A 14418-nucleotide genomic window follows, 5' to 3' on the forward strand; every position below is an offset into this window, starting at 1 on the left:
TTCTTATAGGACAAGTTCAGGTAGTCTATCCCGGTTTCTGGACGTTTTCTTACATTTGGTGCCTAATGAATACCACCCTGTTGGCCTGCAGTGTTCGTTATGGCTTACATTAGCCAAACTTAGACTCACCATGATTGGCCCAGGTGCCTCTTTGCTCTGGGAGAAGGCCAGGTGTGAGTGAGGGGCCACAGGCCCACAGTCATAACCGCTCCCCACTGAGACAAAGGGAGACGTGGAAGAGGGCACCGAGGAGGAGATGGAGGAGGATGGAGTGGAGGAGCTGACTGTACCCATAGAGGGGGCCAGGCCGGGCATGGGCACCGATGGGGAGTGGTAGACGGGCTCAGAGGATGAGAGAGGGAGGGGGACGGAAAGAGGGGTGCTCATAGATTCACTGGAGACAAACCGAGAAGGAGGTTTAAGTTAAACTATGTCGAGACACTTTAAAATGTATAATAAGAAGACTTCGTATGGACTTCTAGGGTGAGCTAGCATGGTCTTCAATCTGTTGACTACCCCTGGGGTGTGTTCAGGAGTGCAAAATAACAGAATATACACAAGAAATTGTGCTGAAGAGATCAGACTGTCTGAGGCAAAATGTGGAATCATGTAAACTGGTTACTTTTTCTGTCTGTAACTTTCCCCTCACTGAATACACCCGCGGTGGAGATTGTGACCCACCTGAGGGGATTGGAATAGAGGCTAGTCTGGCTCTGTGGGGCCGGGGTGGACTCCCTGGAGCCCCCGGTGACACACGTCTCCACGGGGCCAAAGTCCGGCAGGGCCGCCTCCGAGCCAAAGTCCAGTGCTCCGAACTGAACGTTAAGACCGGGGACGTCGGCAGAGCCAGGCATTTCCACCGCCGACGAGGGGATCTGGAGTGGAGGGGAAAGCTGTTACTCAGAGGGGACTCATTGTCGGGAAACATCTTTATTATTCACAATCCTTGCATTTGAGAGAATCGGATTGTGTCAGGATCTGCACAGATTTGCTAATCTTGATCGCCAATCCCCTCAAACACCCTTAGCTTCTTCATTTAGAGCAGTGCTCTTCAACGCTGGAAATTGACCAATTAAGCATCAAGACCTTGATTAGATCAATCAGATGTGTTTGTACTCGCCTAAAACAAGAACCTTGATAGCCAAGGTTGACCATTCCTGTCCTACACACTGGGTGAAGCCCAATTCCTTCCTTGATTCCTCCTGTCCTTGAACTCACACAGGGAATCGAGGAAATATTTGTCTGTGGTTCCTTTTACCTTAGAGGTGGGAGGTATCCTTCGTTTCTGGGCCTTTAGCTGCGGAACGCGGTGCTGCTGCAGCGAGTTGCTGCCTTGAGGGTCCGGCCCGGCGCTGGGGGCAGGCTTTGCACCGATGGTGGCCAGGGGGGGTCCCTGGATGGGGGAGGGGGATTGGGCTGGGCTGGGCTGGCGAGCAATGGGCAGAGAGGGGGCGCCATGTCTCTGGGCCAGCTGGCTCAGCACCAGGGATGGCTCAGGCTGTAGCTTAAAGTCCCCTGGAGGGCGAACACACAAATACAGATCAGTCAGGCATACGGAACCACCACATACAGACACATGGCCATTTAACAAAAAAAGCAATATGACAGGTATTTGTCCGATAGATTATTTTGGTAAATCTGTGTTACTCACGGCTGAAGTGGGAGATGTGTGAGGAGGATGTGGCGCTGGGCTCTGGGGCCTTGATATCCCAGCTTGAAGTGGAAGGCGGTGGGAGAACAGGGGGGGCTCCTCCTATCCCTGGGAGTCTACTCCCCAGAGAGGTGTTGCTGGCCCCCTGAGTGCTGGGGGGGGGGGCTGCCTGGGAGGATGGGAGAGGACCCAGGCCTGGGCCCTTCAGCTGCTCCAAGATCTGGGCCCCCGGACTGGACTGACTCCTCTTAGACTGGCCCAGGTCCCCGAAACCTGCCCCTAGCACTGACGACTGGCAGACAGAAGGAGAGAGTTGAGTGAATGGGGCCCTATGTTAATACAAGCAAAATATGGCAACCAAGTAAGGGAAATACCACTTGACTTTTTCAAAATTTTGTTAGGTTACAGCCTTATTCTAAAATGGATTAATTTTTTTTTTTTTTTTACCCCTTATCAATCTACACACAATAACCCATAATGACAAAGCAAAAAAAGGTATTTAAATATCTTAGCAATTTTTTTTATTTTTATTACGGAAATATCACATTTACATAAGTATTCAGACCCTTTACTCAGTACTTCGTTGAAACAACTTTGGCAGCGATTACAGCCTCGAGTCTTCTTGGGTATGACGCTACATGCTTGGCACACCTGTACTTGGAGAGTTTCTCCCATTCTTCTCTGCAGATCCTCTCAACCTCTGTCAGGTTGGATGGGGAGCGTTGCTTCAAAGCTATTTTCAGGTCTCTCCAGAGATGTTCGATCAGGTTCATGTCGGGGCTCAGGCTGGGCCACTCAAGGACATTCAGAGACTTGTCCCGAACCCACTCCTGCATTGTCTTGGCTGTGTGCTTAGGGTCGTTGTACTGTTGGAAGGTGAACCTTCGCCCCAGTGAACCTTCGCCCCAGCACCCTGGAGCAGGTTTTCATCAAGGGTCTCTGTACTTTGCTCTGTTCATCTTTCCCTCGATCCTGACTAGTCTTCCAGTCCCTGCCGCTGAAAAACATGCCCACAGCATGATGCTGCCACCATCATGCTTCACTGTAGGGATGGTGCCAGGTTTCCTCCAGACGTGACGCATGGCATTCAGGCCAAAGAGTTCGATCTTGGTTTCATCAGACCAGAGAATCTTGTTTCTTATGGTCTGAGTGTCTTTAGGGGCCTTTTGGCAAACTCCAAGCGGGCTGTCATGTGCCTTTTACTGAGGAGTGGCTTACGTCTGGTCACTCTACCAAAAAGGCCTCTGGAGCTCTGTCAGAGTGACCATCGGGTTCTTGGTCACCTCCCTGACCAAGACCCTCCTCCCCCGATTGCTCAGTTTGGCCAGCTCTAGGAAGAGTCTTGGTGGTTCCAAACTTCTTCCATTTAAGAATGATGGAGGCCACTGTGTTCTTGGGGACCTTCAATACTGCAGAAATGTTTTGGTACCCTTCCCCAGATCTGTGCCGCGACACAATCCTGTCTCAGAGCTCTACGGACAATTCCTTCGACTTCATGGCTCGGTTTTTGCTCTGAAATGCACTGTCAACTGTGGGACCTTACATAGACAGGTGTGTGCGTTTCCAAATCATGTCCAATCAATTGAATTTATCACAGCTGGACTCCAATGAAGTTGTAGGAACATCTCAAGGATGATCAATGGAAACAAGAAGCACCTGAGCTCAATTTGAATCTCATAGCAAAAGGTCTGAATACTTATCTAACTAAGGTATGTTTTTTATTTGTAATAAATTTGCAAACATTTCTAAAAACTTGTTTTCGCTTTGTCATTATGGGGTATTGTGTGTAGATTGCTGAGGATTAGTTTTTATTTAATCCATTTTAGAATAAGGCTTTAACGTAACAAAATGTGGAAAGTCAAGGGGTCTGAATACTTTCCGAAGGCACTGTATATACAAAAGTATGTGTACGCCCTTTCAAAGTAGTGGATTCGGCCAGGTCAGCCATAAGATCGAGCACACAGCCTTGCAATCTCCATTGACAAACATTGGCAGTTGAATGGCCTTACTGAAGAGCTCAGGTGACTTTCAACATGGCACCAGCATAGAATGCAACCAGCACAAGAACTGTTTGTTGGAAGCTTCATGAAATGGGTTTCCATGGCTGAGAAGCCGCACGCAAGCCTAAGATCACCATGCGCAATGCCAAGCATTAGCTGGAGTGGTCTAAAGCTCGCTGCCATTGGACTCTGGAGCAGTGAAAACACGTTCTCTGGAGTGATGAATCACACTTCACCATCTGGCAGTCCGACGGACGAATATGGGTTCAGCGCATGCCAGGAGAACACTACCTGCCCCAATGCATAGTTCCAGTGAAGGGAAATATTAACCCTATTGCATACAATGACATTCTAGACGATTTTGTGCTTCCAACTTTGTGGCAACAGTTTGGGTAAGGACCTTTCCTGTTTCAGCATGACAATGCCCCATGCACAAAGCAAGGTCCATACAGAAATGGTTTGTCGAGATCGGTGTGGAAGAACTTGACTGGCCTGCACAGAGCCCTGACTTCAACCCCATCGAAAACCTTTGGGATGAATTGGAACGCTGACTGCAAGCCAGGCCTAACTACTGCTCTTTTAGCTGAATGGAAGCAAGTCCCCGCAGCATTGTTCCATCATCTAGTGGAAAGCCAGAAGAGAGGAGGCTGTTATAGCAGCAAAACAGACCAACTCCATATTAATGACCATGGTTTTGGAATGAGATGTTCAACGAGCAGGTGTCTACATACTTTTGGTCATATGGTGTATGTATCTGAAAAGTTTTAAAGGGCACGAGTACGGCTCACCAGGGCGGCGTGTGCATAGCTGGTGCTGCCCGTGCCAATGGCCGACCCGTTGCGGGGGGGGTGATGGTGGGAGTTGGTGAAAACCAGGCTCTGCGTAGAGGGGGCATCCCCTCCTCCTCCTCTTCCTTCTCCCACTGGCTTCTGCAGCAGAGAGGGCAGGTCCAGACTACAAGAGACACATATCATTATTACAACACATGATACTTTTTCTATTGCACACATACCCACTACGGAGAAAGTCTGATTAAAATCAACACAGTCATAACGGGGACCATGTCTCAAGGGAAGGATCCATACGTCCTTCCTACTTATTATGCACATCCAAATGTATCTACCAAAGCAGCTGGGCCAAACATATCACTCCATGGAATAAAACTGGCAAAGAGGTCAAGCTGTTATTTTGTGTAACACTGGGCTGGTATTTTCCCCATATCTACACAACACCAAAAGCAGTGTTTTTATTTTAGATATACATCTTTTTTTTTTTACCCCTTTTTCTCCCCAATTTCGTGGTATCCAATTGGTAGTTACAGTCTTGTCCCATTGCTGCAACTCCTGTGCAGACTCGGGAGAGGCGAAGGTCGAGAGCAGTGCGTCCTCTGAAACACAACCCAACCAAGCCGCACTGCATCTTGACACAACGCCCGTTTAACCCGAAAGCCAGCCGCACCAATGCGTTGGAAGAAACACCGTACACCTGGCGACCGTGTCAATATGCACTGCGCCCGGCCCGCCACAGGAGTCGCTAGTGTGTGATGGGACAAGAACATCCCTGCAGGTCAAACCCTCCCCTAATCCGGATGACGCTGGGCCAATTTTGCGCCGCCCTGTGGGTCTCTCGGTCGCGGCCAGCTGCGACAGAGCCTGAACTCGAAACAGCATCTCTAGTGGCACAGCTAGCACTGCAATGCAGTGCCTTAGACCACTGCGCCACTCGGGAGGCCTCAAAAGCAGTGTTGATATGTGACGGGTGGGTGCCCTAGCTAGTCGTGCGGATGGTGAGCTGGGAGTTACCTTTGCCCAGGTGTGATGTGGTTCTGAGGTGCAGGTGCACTTGAGGCGGTGAACACTTTGGTCTCGGAGAGCTGAGGGGAGACAGAGAGTTATTGACAAATGTAATAGACCAAGTTGTGAGACATAAGGCTAACTATAGTTTTGTTAAACATTTTGAAGTCACACTGTATGAACTAGTACACTGTTGTGCAGGACTCTAAATTCAAACATTTAATTGGTATCACTGGTGCTCCCCACTTTAAAAAGGTAAAGAGCACCAGAAAATACATTTTTGTTAAATCGATTGAGATACTACCTATATGAATTCCAGCTACTTCTGAAGCACATGTTGTTCCCTAAAAACAAATATGTAACCCTGTAAATCCATTTGTTTATTATAAAAAGCTCAATTGTAATTGAAATGAAAAAGTCATTTGTGGAATATTTGGTTTCTACATTATGTAAAATAACTATTTTCCTTTTGAGATGCATTACATTGAAAATTGTACACTGTCTCTTTAAGAACGTTTGTGACGACAACATGCAAGAGCTGTCATTCATTAATTGCTATGATCATTGATCTTCTGAAGAAGCTATCCCTTTCCCGTCCTTCCTGTGCCCTCAAATGTTTGGATATACTGATAATGTTACCAGGTTGTTAGCTAGCTAATGAGGTAGTAAAAAGGTTACACAAATTATGTGGGTGATTTTTCTAGGAACACTGGTGCTCCCATTTTAAAATTCCAGTTCGCACACCAAAATATTAAGGAGCATGTGCGACCAAAATGGCCGCAGTTCACAGCCCTGGTCATGTATGTGTTCCATCTGGAAAATAAATATCCAAAATGTGAACATAAGACAAAGCTCCCTGACCACTACTACTCCCCAGTCCCCATTACCCAGACTCACACTCATCTCTTCGCTCCAGTCCTCAGCAGCCCAGTCTTCCAGAGTACTCCTCCAGGCCACTGCAGGGAGCACACCAGAGAGGGGTCAGAGCTCAGAGATGAACGGAAACAACACAGGGGCTTCTTGGAGAGGCGTTTGTGAACATGGACTGTAATTCAGCGGCATTGCTAGGGACATTTCCCTAGCAACAGTCTACAGGGTCCCATTAGAAATACAACAATAAAACATCCTGACCAATGAACACCTACCGGTCAAAACGTTGCAGAAAACTATACAAGAGAAAATGGGTCTTTCTATAAATAAAAAAGTGCCAATGTGTGACATCAGGGTAAACATTTCAAAATAGTTAGATATACAGCTTCACGTGTAGTTACAGAAATAAAGGTTTAAATAGGCACAATGGGACCATAAGTCCACCTAGCAACAACAAAACATCTATATGTGATTCAAAATGTCACTTGAAATATGGACACCGCAAGTTTCTTTGTCTTGCCTAGAAGCAAGGTCCGTTTATGCATTTAGTCAACTTCTCTATCATTTATAGCCATGCTAAACAAACAGCTTCTATATTTCGTATTGATATAATAACATAATACAATAATATAATACAATGGGTTCTGTCAAGAAAATATTGACAATATTAATAATAATCAATAATGAAATTAATATAATCAGTAAACACTTTAAGCGTTGGTCTGCATGTCAGAGTCTGAAAATTAGCCGTCAAATGCTTGCTTCCTCCACTCCTTGCCTCTCCTCAAAAGTGCATTGGAACCCAAGGGGATGAACCTTCCTCTCAAAGCACATTGGGGAAGAAGAGTGGAGGTGAGAAATGGAGGAAACAATTGAAGAATCTCAATTGCATTCCCTTGAATATTCACATCCTCTCTCCTTGTCTCAAAACCCATTGGATAAGAAGTTGAGAGGGGAGGGACCTAGGACTGTTGCGGTGACCACGAAGGCAGTCAAATTCCACGTGACCGTTTAGTCACGGTAATTAGGCTTATCCAAGCCCTGACGCTGCTGCTGGTCATTAGTAGCCTTCCAAAATTGCTATCTGCCTGGTACTCAGCACTCTATTGTCCCTCTAATCACTCAGACATCAATGCAAATCTAATCAAAAACTTAATGAGAGCCCATGAGCTCATGTTGCAACAACATTTCTATAGGCTATGTTTTTGTTGATGCTAGTGGTTGTATTAATTTGGGATCTATCGCATCCCACAACTGTCCCAGACTGTTTTGAATATTTATTTCTCACACAGATTAGAATAGGTTGACTTTTGTACTATGGGGGATAGTAGATTGACATAGGCTAGTGCTTTTTCTGTTCGTTAGGCCAACCTATCTTGTTGGCTGATGATAAGTAAATGTGGACAGTTCTTCCAACATCTTCAATATGCACCTCGGAATTGGACAAGGACGTGCGCAGTTGCGTCCCTGATGTGTCTGTCTTCACTTGTAGCCTGTAAGAAAGACCTGATCACGTGATGGAGAGCCATGTGAGTGAGAGGTGATCCGGAGCACGTAGCACTCAGGGAGAAGGGCACAACGGCCACTGGCCGCAAAAGGCATGGATTTTTTTTAGGGGATGCCGCCATGAAATTCTAGGCATTATCAAGTGCTTGTCAAATTGTGAATGACGTAGTGTGTACAGCCTGCACAAAAAACAAAGCAGAACTCATGCCTTTCAAGAAACTTTATTGAAATCATCATTAGCGGCCTTACAATGTATTAAAAAATGTAAACATATAGGCCAACGTTTGTAGAACTACTAAAGTTATTAATGTAACTCTAAATTAAGCATGTAGGAATACTTATAAAACAAAAACGGCTCAATACAGAATAGCTGCATGTGCGCACTCCCTCAAATCATTTGGAGAAAATATCCTTTCTATTCAACATAAGGACAACTCCAATAATGCTATTCTGTTCTTCTGAAATAGACCACAGTTTCTTCATATCATGCTTCTTAAGACCTGTCTAAAATAAATAATGGATTTATTGTGAAGGTTTAGGCTATATTATATGGATTTAAAATGTAGACGTTCCAAAGGTCTGCATCAGTGGCTTGTAGGCTGTGTGTGGAAGCCAGGATATGCTAAATGTGTTTATGTTGATTAACGGTCAATTACCGTGAGACTGTCAGTTACTTGCTTGATAATCACCGGCTGACAACATTTTGTGACCACCACAGCCCTAGAGGGACCTTGACCTTCTCATTTAATGGGTTTTGAGAAAGAGACGAGAGGATGCGACGAATCAAGGAAATGCAATTGAGGTTGTTCCCTCCTACTAAGCATGGCTGTGTGCTTGATTTTATACACCTGTCAGCAACGGGTGTGGCTGAAATAGCCGAATCCACTCATTTGAAGGGGTGTCCACATACTTTTGTAGTGTACTTCCATATACACTGAGTATACCAAACATTAGGAACACCTTCCTAATATTGAGTTGCACCCCCCACCCCTTTGCCCTCAGAACAGCCTCAATTCATCGGGCCATGGACTCTACAAGATGTCGAAAGCATTCCACAGGGATGCTGGTCCATGTTGACTCCAATGCTTCCCACAGTTGTGTCAAGTTGGCTGGATGTCCTTTGGGTGGTGGACCGTTCTTGATACACACGGGAAACTGTTGAGCATGAAAAACCCAGCAGCATTGCAGTTCTTGACACAAACCGGAGCGCCTAGCACCTACTACCATACCCCGTTCAAAGGCACTTAAACCTTTTGCCTTGCCCATTCATAGTCATAATAGCACACATACACAATCCAAGTCTCAATTGTCAAGGCTTAAAAATCCTCCTTTAACTTGTATCATCCCTTTCATCTACACGGATCGAAGTCGATTTAACAAGTGACATCAATAAGGGATCATAGCTTCACCTGGATTCACCTGGTCAGTCTATGTCATGGAAAGAGCAGGTGTTCTTAATGTTTTGTATACTCGGTGTATACTTCCATTCATTTTTTAAACTGGTACCGGGCTACCTTCAGATGAGTATTGTGAGCGTCCTAGAGCAAAACAACTGACACGTAAGTGTTCCTGAGAGTCGCATCTTTCCGTAGAGGGGTCATATTAGTGTGTAGCCGAAACTGTTCGGACGCTATAGACAGAAGTCGGCAGATCGGCAGTACCGACTTCAGCAAAACGAAGAACACCACTACTTTTTGAAGAACCCAGAGAGTTTCATGATCCTTCTCTGTGTGAAGCCTCACCTGTCCCATCTGTGCTGTTGCTGGCCCCTGACTCCCAAGCGTCACCTTGTGTGGTCCCTGTCCCCTGTTCTGGGGTGTAGTCTGCTGGGTTAAAGGTCCTGAGGAGAGAGAGAGAGAGAGAGAGAGAGAGAGAAAATGGGGGTAGGTGAGGTTTAGGTTTAAGAAGAACTGGTGTACGAGGAACCAGAAAAGGACAGTTGTGTGTGTACGAGTTTGTGTGTGTATTACAGAACTCACCCCATTCCCTGGGCTGAGAACCTGCTTCCCGCTGGTGCCCTGCCCCTTCCTCTGCCTCCAGATCCGACTGAACCACACAGACCCGCACAAGGTCAACACATAGTAAGCATGGCACCAGAAAAATTGTGTGAAGTTAAGAGAGCACTTAAGTTACCTGGGAGTGTTGACTGGAACATATGAGAAAGTGCCACTAATTGACACTCACCTCTACCCCCTCTTCCCCCCCTGCGACCTCGCTCTGACACTCTGTCCAAAGGGCCAGGGACCGCCTCCACACCATTTTCCTCTGGCCGCACTGCACAGGGAGACAGAGAGAGCGAAGGAGCGAGAAAGCGAGGTGGGGAGAGACAAAGAGGGAGACAGAGAGAGAGGGATAGCGAGAGAAGGAGAGAGAAGTGGGGAGACCAACAGAGAGATGATTTAGTGATTAAGGTCAGTACAAAGCTATGTGCTGCCTAGTAAGCAATTCTGCTGAATAGTGCATTGATGACGAACTATTGCTTAATGACAAATTGGCTGGCTATTCATTCTTAGTAAGTGCTCTATGTAGTGTTCTCTAATCCAAAGTACCGCCAATGAGAATAAACATACTAACTGTAAATGTACTAACCACACCATGGTTGAATAACTCAAATCCTCGACAGCTTACTGACTTCTCATTCTTCCTGGCTCTTAGGTGATCAATTAGGCCTAGTGTTATAGTGCCTTGTTCATTGAAATATGCATAGAATTTGATTCCGTGGCCCCCTAACCTCTCTCAACCTGGCGGCTGCGGTTGCTGGCCCCCCTGCCTCTCCGATTGCTCCCCCCGCGGCCCCTGCTGCCCTCTCTCTCTCCTCCTCTCTTCTCCCGATTCTCCTTGCCCTCCGTCGGGCCGTCCTTCGCTAGGGGTTTCTTCTTCCCAACTGTCTCCCATGAGGTCTGTGAGAGAGAGAGAGCGATAGAGAGCAAGAGAGAGAGAATATGTATGACCATAGAGACACATATTTCCCTCAGATTACACAGACCCTACAAAGAATTTGAAAACAAACCCAATTTTGATCAACTCCCATATCTATTGGGTGCAATACCACAGAGTGCCATCACAGCAGCAAGATTTGTGACCTGTTGCCAGAAGAAAAGTGAAGAACAAACACCATTGTAAATGCAACCCATATTTATGTTTATTTGTTTTCACTTTTGTACTTTAACTATTTGCACATAATATGACATCTGAAGTGTCTTTATTCTTTTGGAACTTTTGTGAGTGTAATGTGTACTGTAATATTTTTTTTATTGTTTGTTTCACTTTTCTTTATTAGCCATTTCACTTGCTTTGGCAATGTAAACATATGTTTCCCATGCCAATAAAGCCCTTAATTTGAAAATTGAGAGAGAGAGCGAGATGGAGAGAGCGAGAGCTAAAGAGAGTGAGCTAAAGAGAGCTAGAGAGAGCTAAAGAGAGCTAGAGAGAGAGCTAAAGAGAGTGAGCTAAAGAGAGCTAGAGAGAGAGCTAAAGAGAGTGAGCTAAAGAGAGCCAGAGAGAGCTAGAGAGAGCTAAAGAGAGCTAGAGTGAGCGAGAGCTAAAGAGAGCTAGAGAGAGCTAAGGAGAGCTAGAGTGAGCGAGAGCTAAAGCTAAAGAGAGCTAGAGAGAGCTAGAGTGAGCGAGAGCTAAAGAGAGCTAGAGAGAGCGAGGGAGAGCTAAAGAGAGCGAGGGAGAGCTAAAGAGAGCTTGAGAGAGCGAGACCTAGAGAGAGCGAGGGAGAGCGAGAGAGCGAGGGAGGGCAAGGGAGAGCGAGGGACTGACTTTTGACCTCTCCTTATTGATCCTAATTTGCTTTGATAGAGAAAGGAGGAGGAAAAGGGAAATGGAAGTGAGAGAAGGGGAGGGGAGGGGATATGCGATAGGAGAGGAGAGGAAATAGTGGCAAAGACCTACAGATTGCAGGAATAAAAGTTAAGTCAGATCCTACAAGTCTACAACTGCTTGAACTAGTCAACGTAAAATTTAAATGGACGGATGAAATCGACACGTATGTTTTTGGCCTCTATGTACTCCTCCTACTGCAGTGTCACAATGTCATTGACATATCAAAGGATGAATGACCACAGGGCAGGCAGGCAGCAGTAGCTGATTATATCATGGGAGGATTACATACATAGGAGCAAAACGACCCACTTTCTATTTCAGGACTTCCAAGAAACAACAACAGCGTAACTGTGGCGGAGTGGAGATATCTCTCACTTCACCATCTGTGCTGCTGTGCTCTCCTCTGAAACGCCTCGATTATTTTACTACTGAATCAGGCGCTGACAGAACAAGTGACAAGTGTTGTTCATCCTAGATTCAGAGGCCATAATACTTTTTCTATTGTCCTCCTGTAAAAAAATAATAATAATCACAATATGCCTTTATTCAATCACCCAACATGCAACTGGACAAGTCCACCTGGCACAGTTGGCACAAGCCCCTATTTTCAGTTTCCTTGGATAGATATAGCAATGTGCACGGCCCCCATGGGCTTGATTGGAAGGGGCTGTGGCAAGGGTCATTAAGAGATCCATTGCCTAAAGCGCATTTTTAAAAAGTCTTCAGGCTGATTCAATCCACTGTAGATAGAAGTATTGTATTAGGTACATTATGTCATCTGTCCATTACAAAACGTGAGAACATATTTTGGGGCGGCAGGGTAGCCTAGTGGTTAGAGAGTTGGACTAGTAACCGAAAGGTTGCAAGTTCGAATCCCCGAGCTGACAAGGTACAATCTGTCCGTTCTGCCCTTGAACTAGGCCGTCATTGAAAATAATAATTTGTTCTTAACTGACTTGCCTTGTTAAATAAAGGTAAAACAAAAAAATAAAATTCCCATCCTATCAGATCTGTGCTCCAACTCTAACAGATGTAGATCAAATCAAGTTCTATTTGTCACACGCGCCGAAGACCTTAACGTGAAATGCTTACTTTTTCTTTCATTTAAGAATGATGGAGGCCACGGTGTTCTTGGGGACCTTCAACGCTGTAGACATTTTTTGGTACCCTTCCCCAGATCTGTGCCTTGACACAATCCTGTCACGGACAATTCCTTCGACCTCATGGCTTGGTTTTTGCTATCAATGCACTATCAACTGTGGGACCTTACATAGACAGGTGTGTGCCTTTCCAAATCATGTCCAATCAATTGAATTTACCACAGGTGGACTCCAATCAAGTTGTAGAAACATCAAAGGTGATCAATGGAAACAGGATGCACCTGAGCTCAATTTCGAGTCTTATAGCAAAGGGTCTGAATACTTATGTAAATAAAATATTTGTTTATTTTTTATAAATTTGATAAAAATTCTAAATACCTGTTTTCACTTTGTCATTATGGGTTATTGTATGTAGATGGATTAAATAACTGTTTTTCTCATCAATTTTAGAATAAGGCTGTAACATAACAAAATGTGGAAAAAGTCAAGGGGTCTGAATACTTTCCGAATGCACTGCACGTGTACGTCAATATGCATGTGTGTGTGTTTTGTGTGTGTGTCTGTGTGTTGGAGTGTCAGCTTAGTATGTGTGAGAGTCCAGTGAGTGTACATCGAGTCTGTGCAAGAGTGGCTGCTACCACCAGCCACTCAACTCTCCTGAGTCAACAATGAGCATCACTAAACCAGAAAACAAAGGCAGAAAAGTTCAGCTGTTATGGTTCGTGTGACAGCTACTTCAGGGTCATATTTATTAGGAAAACAAAGTGTTTCTTATTGGACAAGTTCAGGTAGGCTAGTCCCTCCCTTTTTCAGTCAGTTTTCTTCCATTTGGTGCCTAATGAATACGACCCAGGTCTCAGGGAAGTTGAGGTGACTGAGCGACGCTAAGCTAGCGATGACTAGCCACCCGAAGGAAAGTGGCTGAAGGAAATTGAAAGGTAGCGTTAACGTCAGTCCCCTCTGCCCTACCGTATCAGAGGTGCTCTCAAGGAGGAAGTTGATAGCTCTGTTGACATCCTCGTTGCAGTCGTGGAGCGCTACCATGCACTCATCCTGGATCTTTCCTGTCACCTCCATCAGCTGTGGACATACATACACATCTGAATGATTTATTTGAATCCAATGAAACATAATAGAATATTAAGAACATCTTCCTAATATTGACTTGCACCCCCCGCCCTCAGAACAGCCTCAATTCATCGGCGCATGGACTCCACAAGGTGTCGAAAGCACTCCACAGGGACGCTGGCCCATATTGACTCCAACGCTTCCCACACTTGTGTCAAGTTGGCTAGATGTCCTTTGCGTGGTGGATCATTATTGATACACACAGGAAACTGTTGAGTGTAAAACACCCAGCAGCGTTGCAGTATTTGACACAAAACCGGTGGGCCTACTAACATACCCCATTCAAAGGCACTTTTATCTTGCCTGTTCACCCTCTGAATGGCACACACACAATCCATGTCTCAATTGTCTCAAGGCTTAAAAATCCTCCTTTAACCTGTCTCCTCCTCTTCCTCTACACTGATTGAAGTGGACTTAACAAGTGACATCAATATGGGATCATAGCTTTCACCTGGATTCATGTGGTGTGTCTTAATGTTTTGTATACTCAGTGTACAATGACCCTGTCTATACAGACATTTGATACAAATACACTACACACA

General features: G+C 45.5%; 1 protein-coding gene across 2 annotated transcripts in view; it reads right to left on the minus strand.

The window, feature by feature from the left end:
• The window catches only part of LOC120063844 (ubiquitin-associated protein 2-like), a 34307-nt gene that overhangs the window by 6901 nt on the left and 12988 nt on the right, over positions 1-14418 (minus strand). Inside the window, exons 4-15 of one of the 2 annotated variants that reach the window (XM_039014171.1) lie at positions 13718-13828; positions 10552-10720; positions 10005-10094; positions 9800-9866; positions 9563-9660; positions 6342-6400; positions 5454-5524; positions 4440-4605; positions 1652-1943; positions 1259-1515; positions 682-875; positions 130-394 (exon numbers count right to left, since the gene is read on the minus strand). In XM_039014171.1, the coding sequence (XP_038870099.1) occupies positions 130-394; positions 682-875; positions 1259-1515; positions 1652-1943; positions 4440-4605; positions 5454-5524; positions 6342-6400; positions 9563-9660; positions 9800-9866; positions 10005-10094; positions 10552-10720; positions 13718-13828 (1839 nt within the window). Of the gene's footprint in view, positions 1-129; positions 395-681; positions 876-1258; positions 1516-1651; positions 1944-4439; positions 4606-5453; positions 5525-6341; positions 6401-9562; positions 9661-9799; positions 9867-9953; positions 10095-10551; positions 10721-13717; positions 13829-14418 lie in introns of both variants that reach the window. The other variant, XM_039014163.1, reaches the window with a different exon arrangement.

This window comes from Salvelinus namaycush, chromosome 2, assembly GCF_016432855.1.
Source record: "Salvelinus namaycush isolate Seneca chromosome 2, SaNama_1.0, whole genome shotgun sequence".
In the NCBI taxonomy this organism is placed as follows: Eukaryota; Metazoa; Chordata; class Actinopteri; order Salmoniformes; family Salmonidae; genus Salvelinus; species Salvelinus namaycush.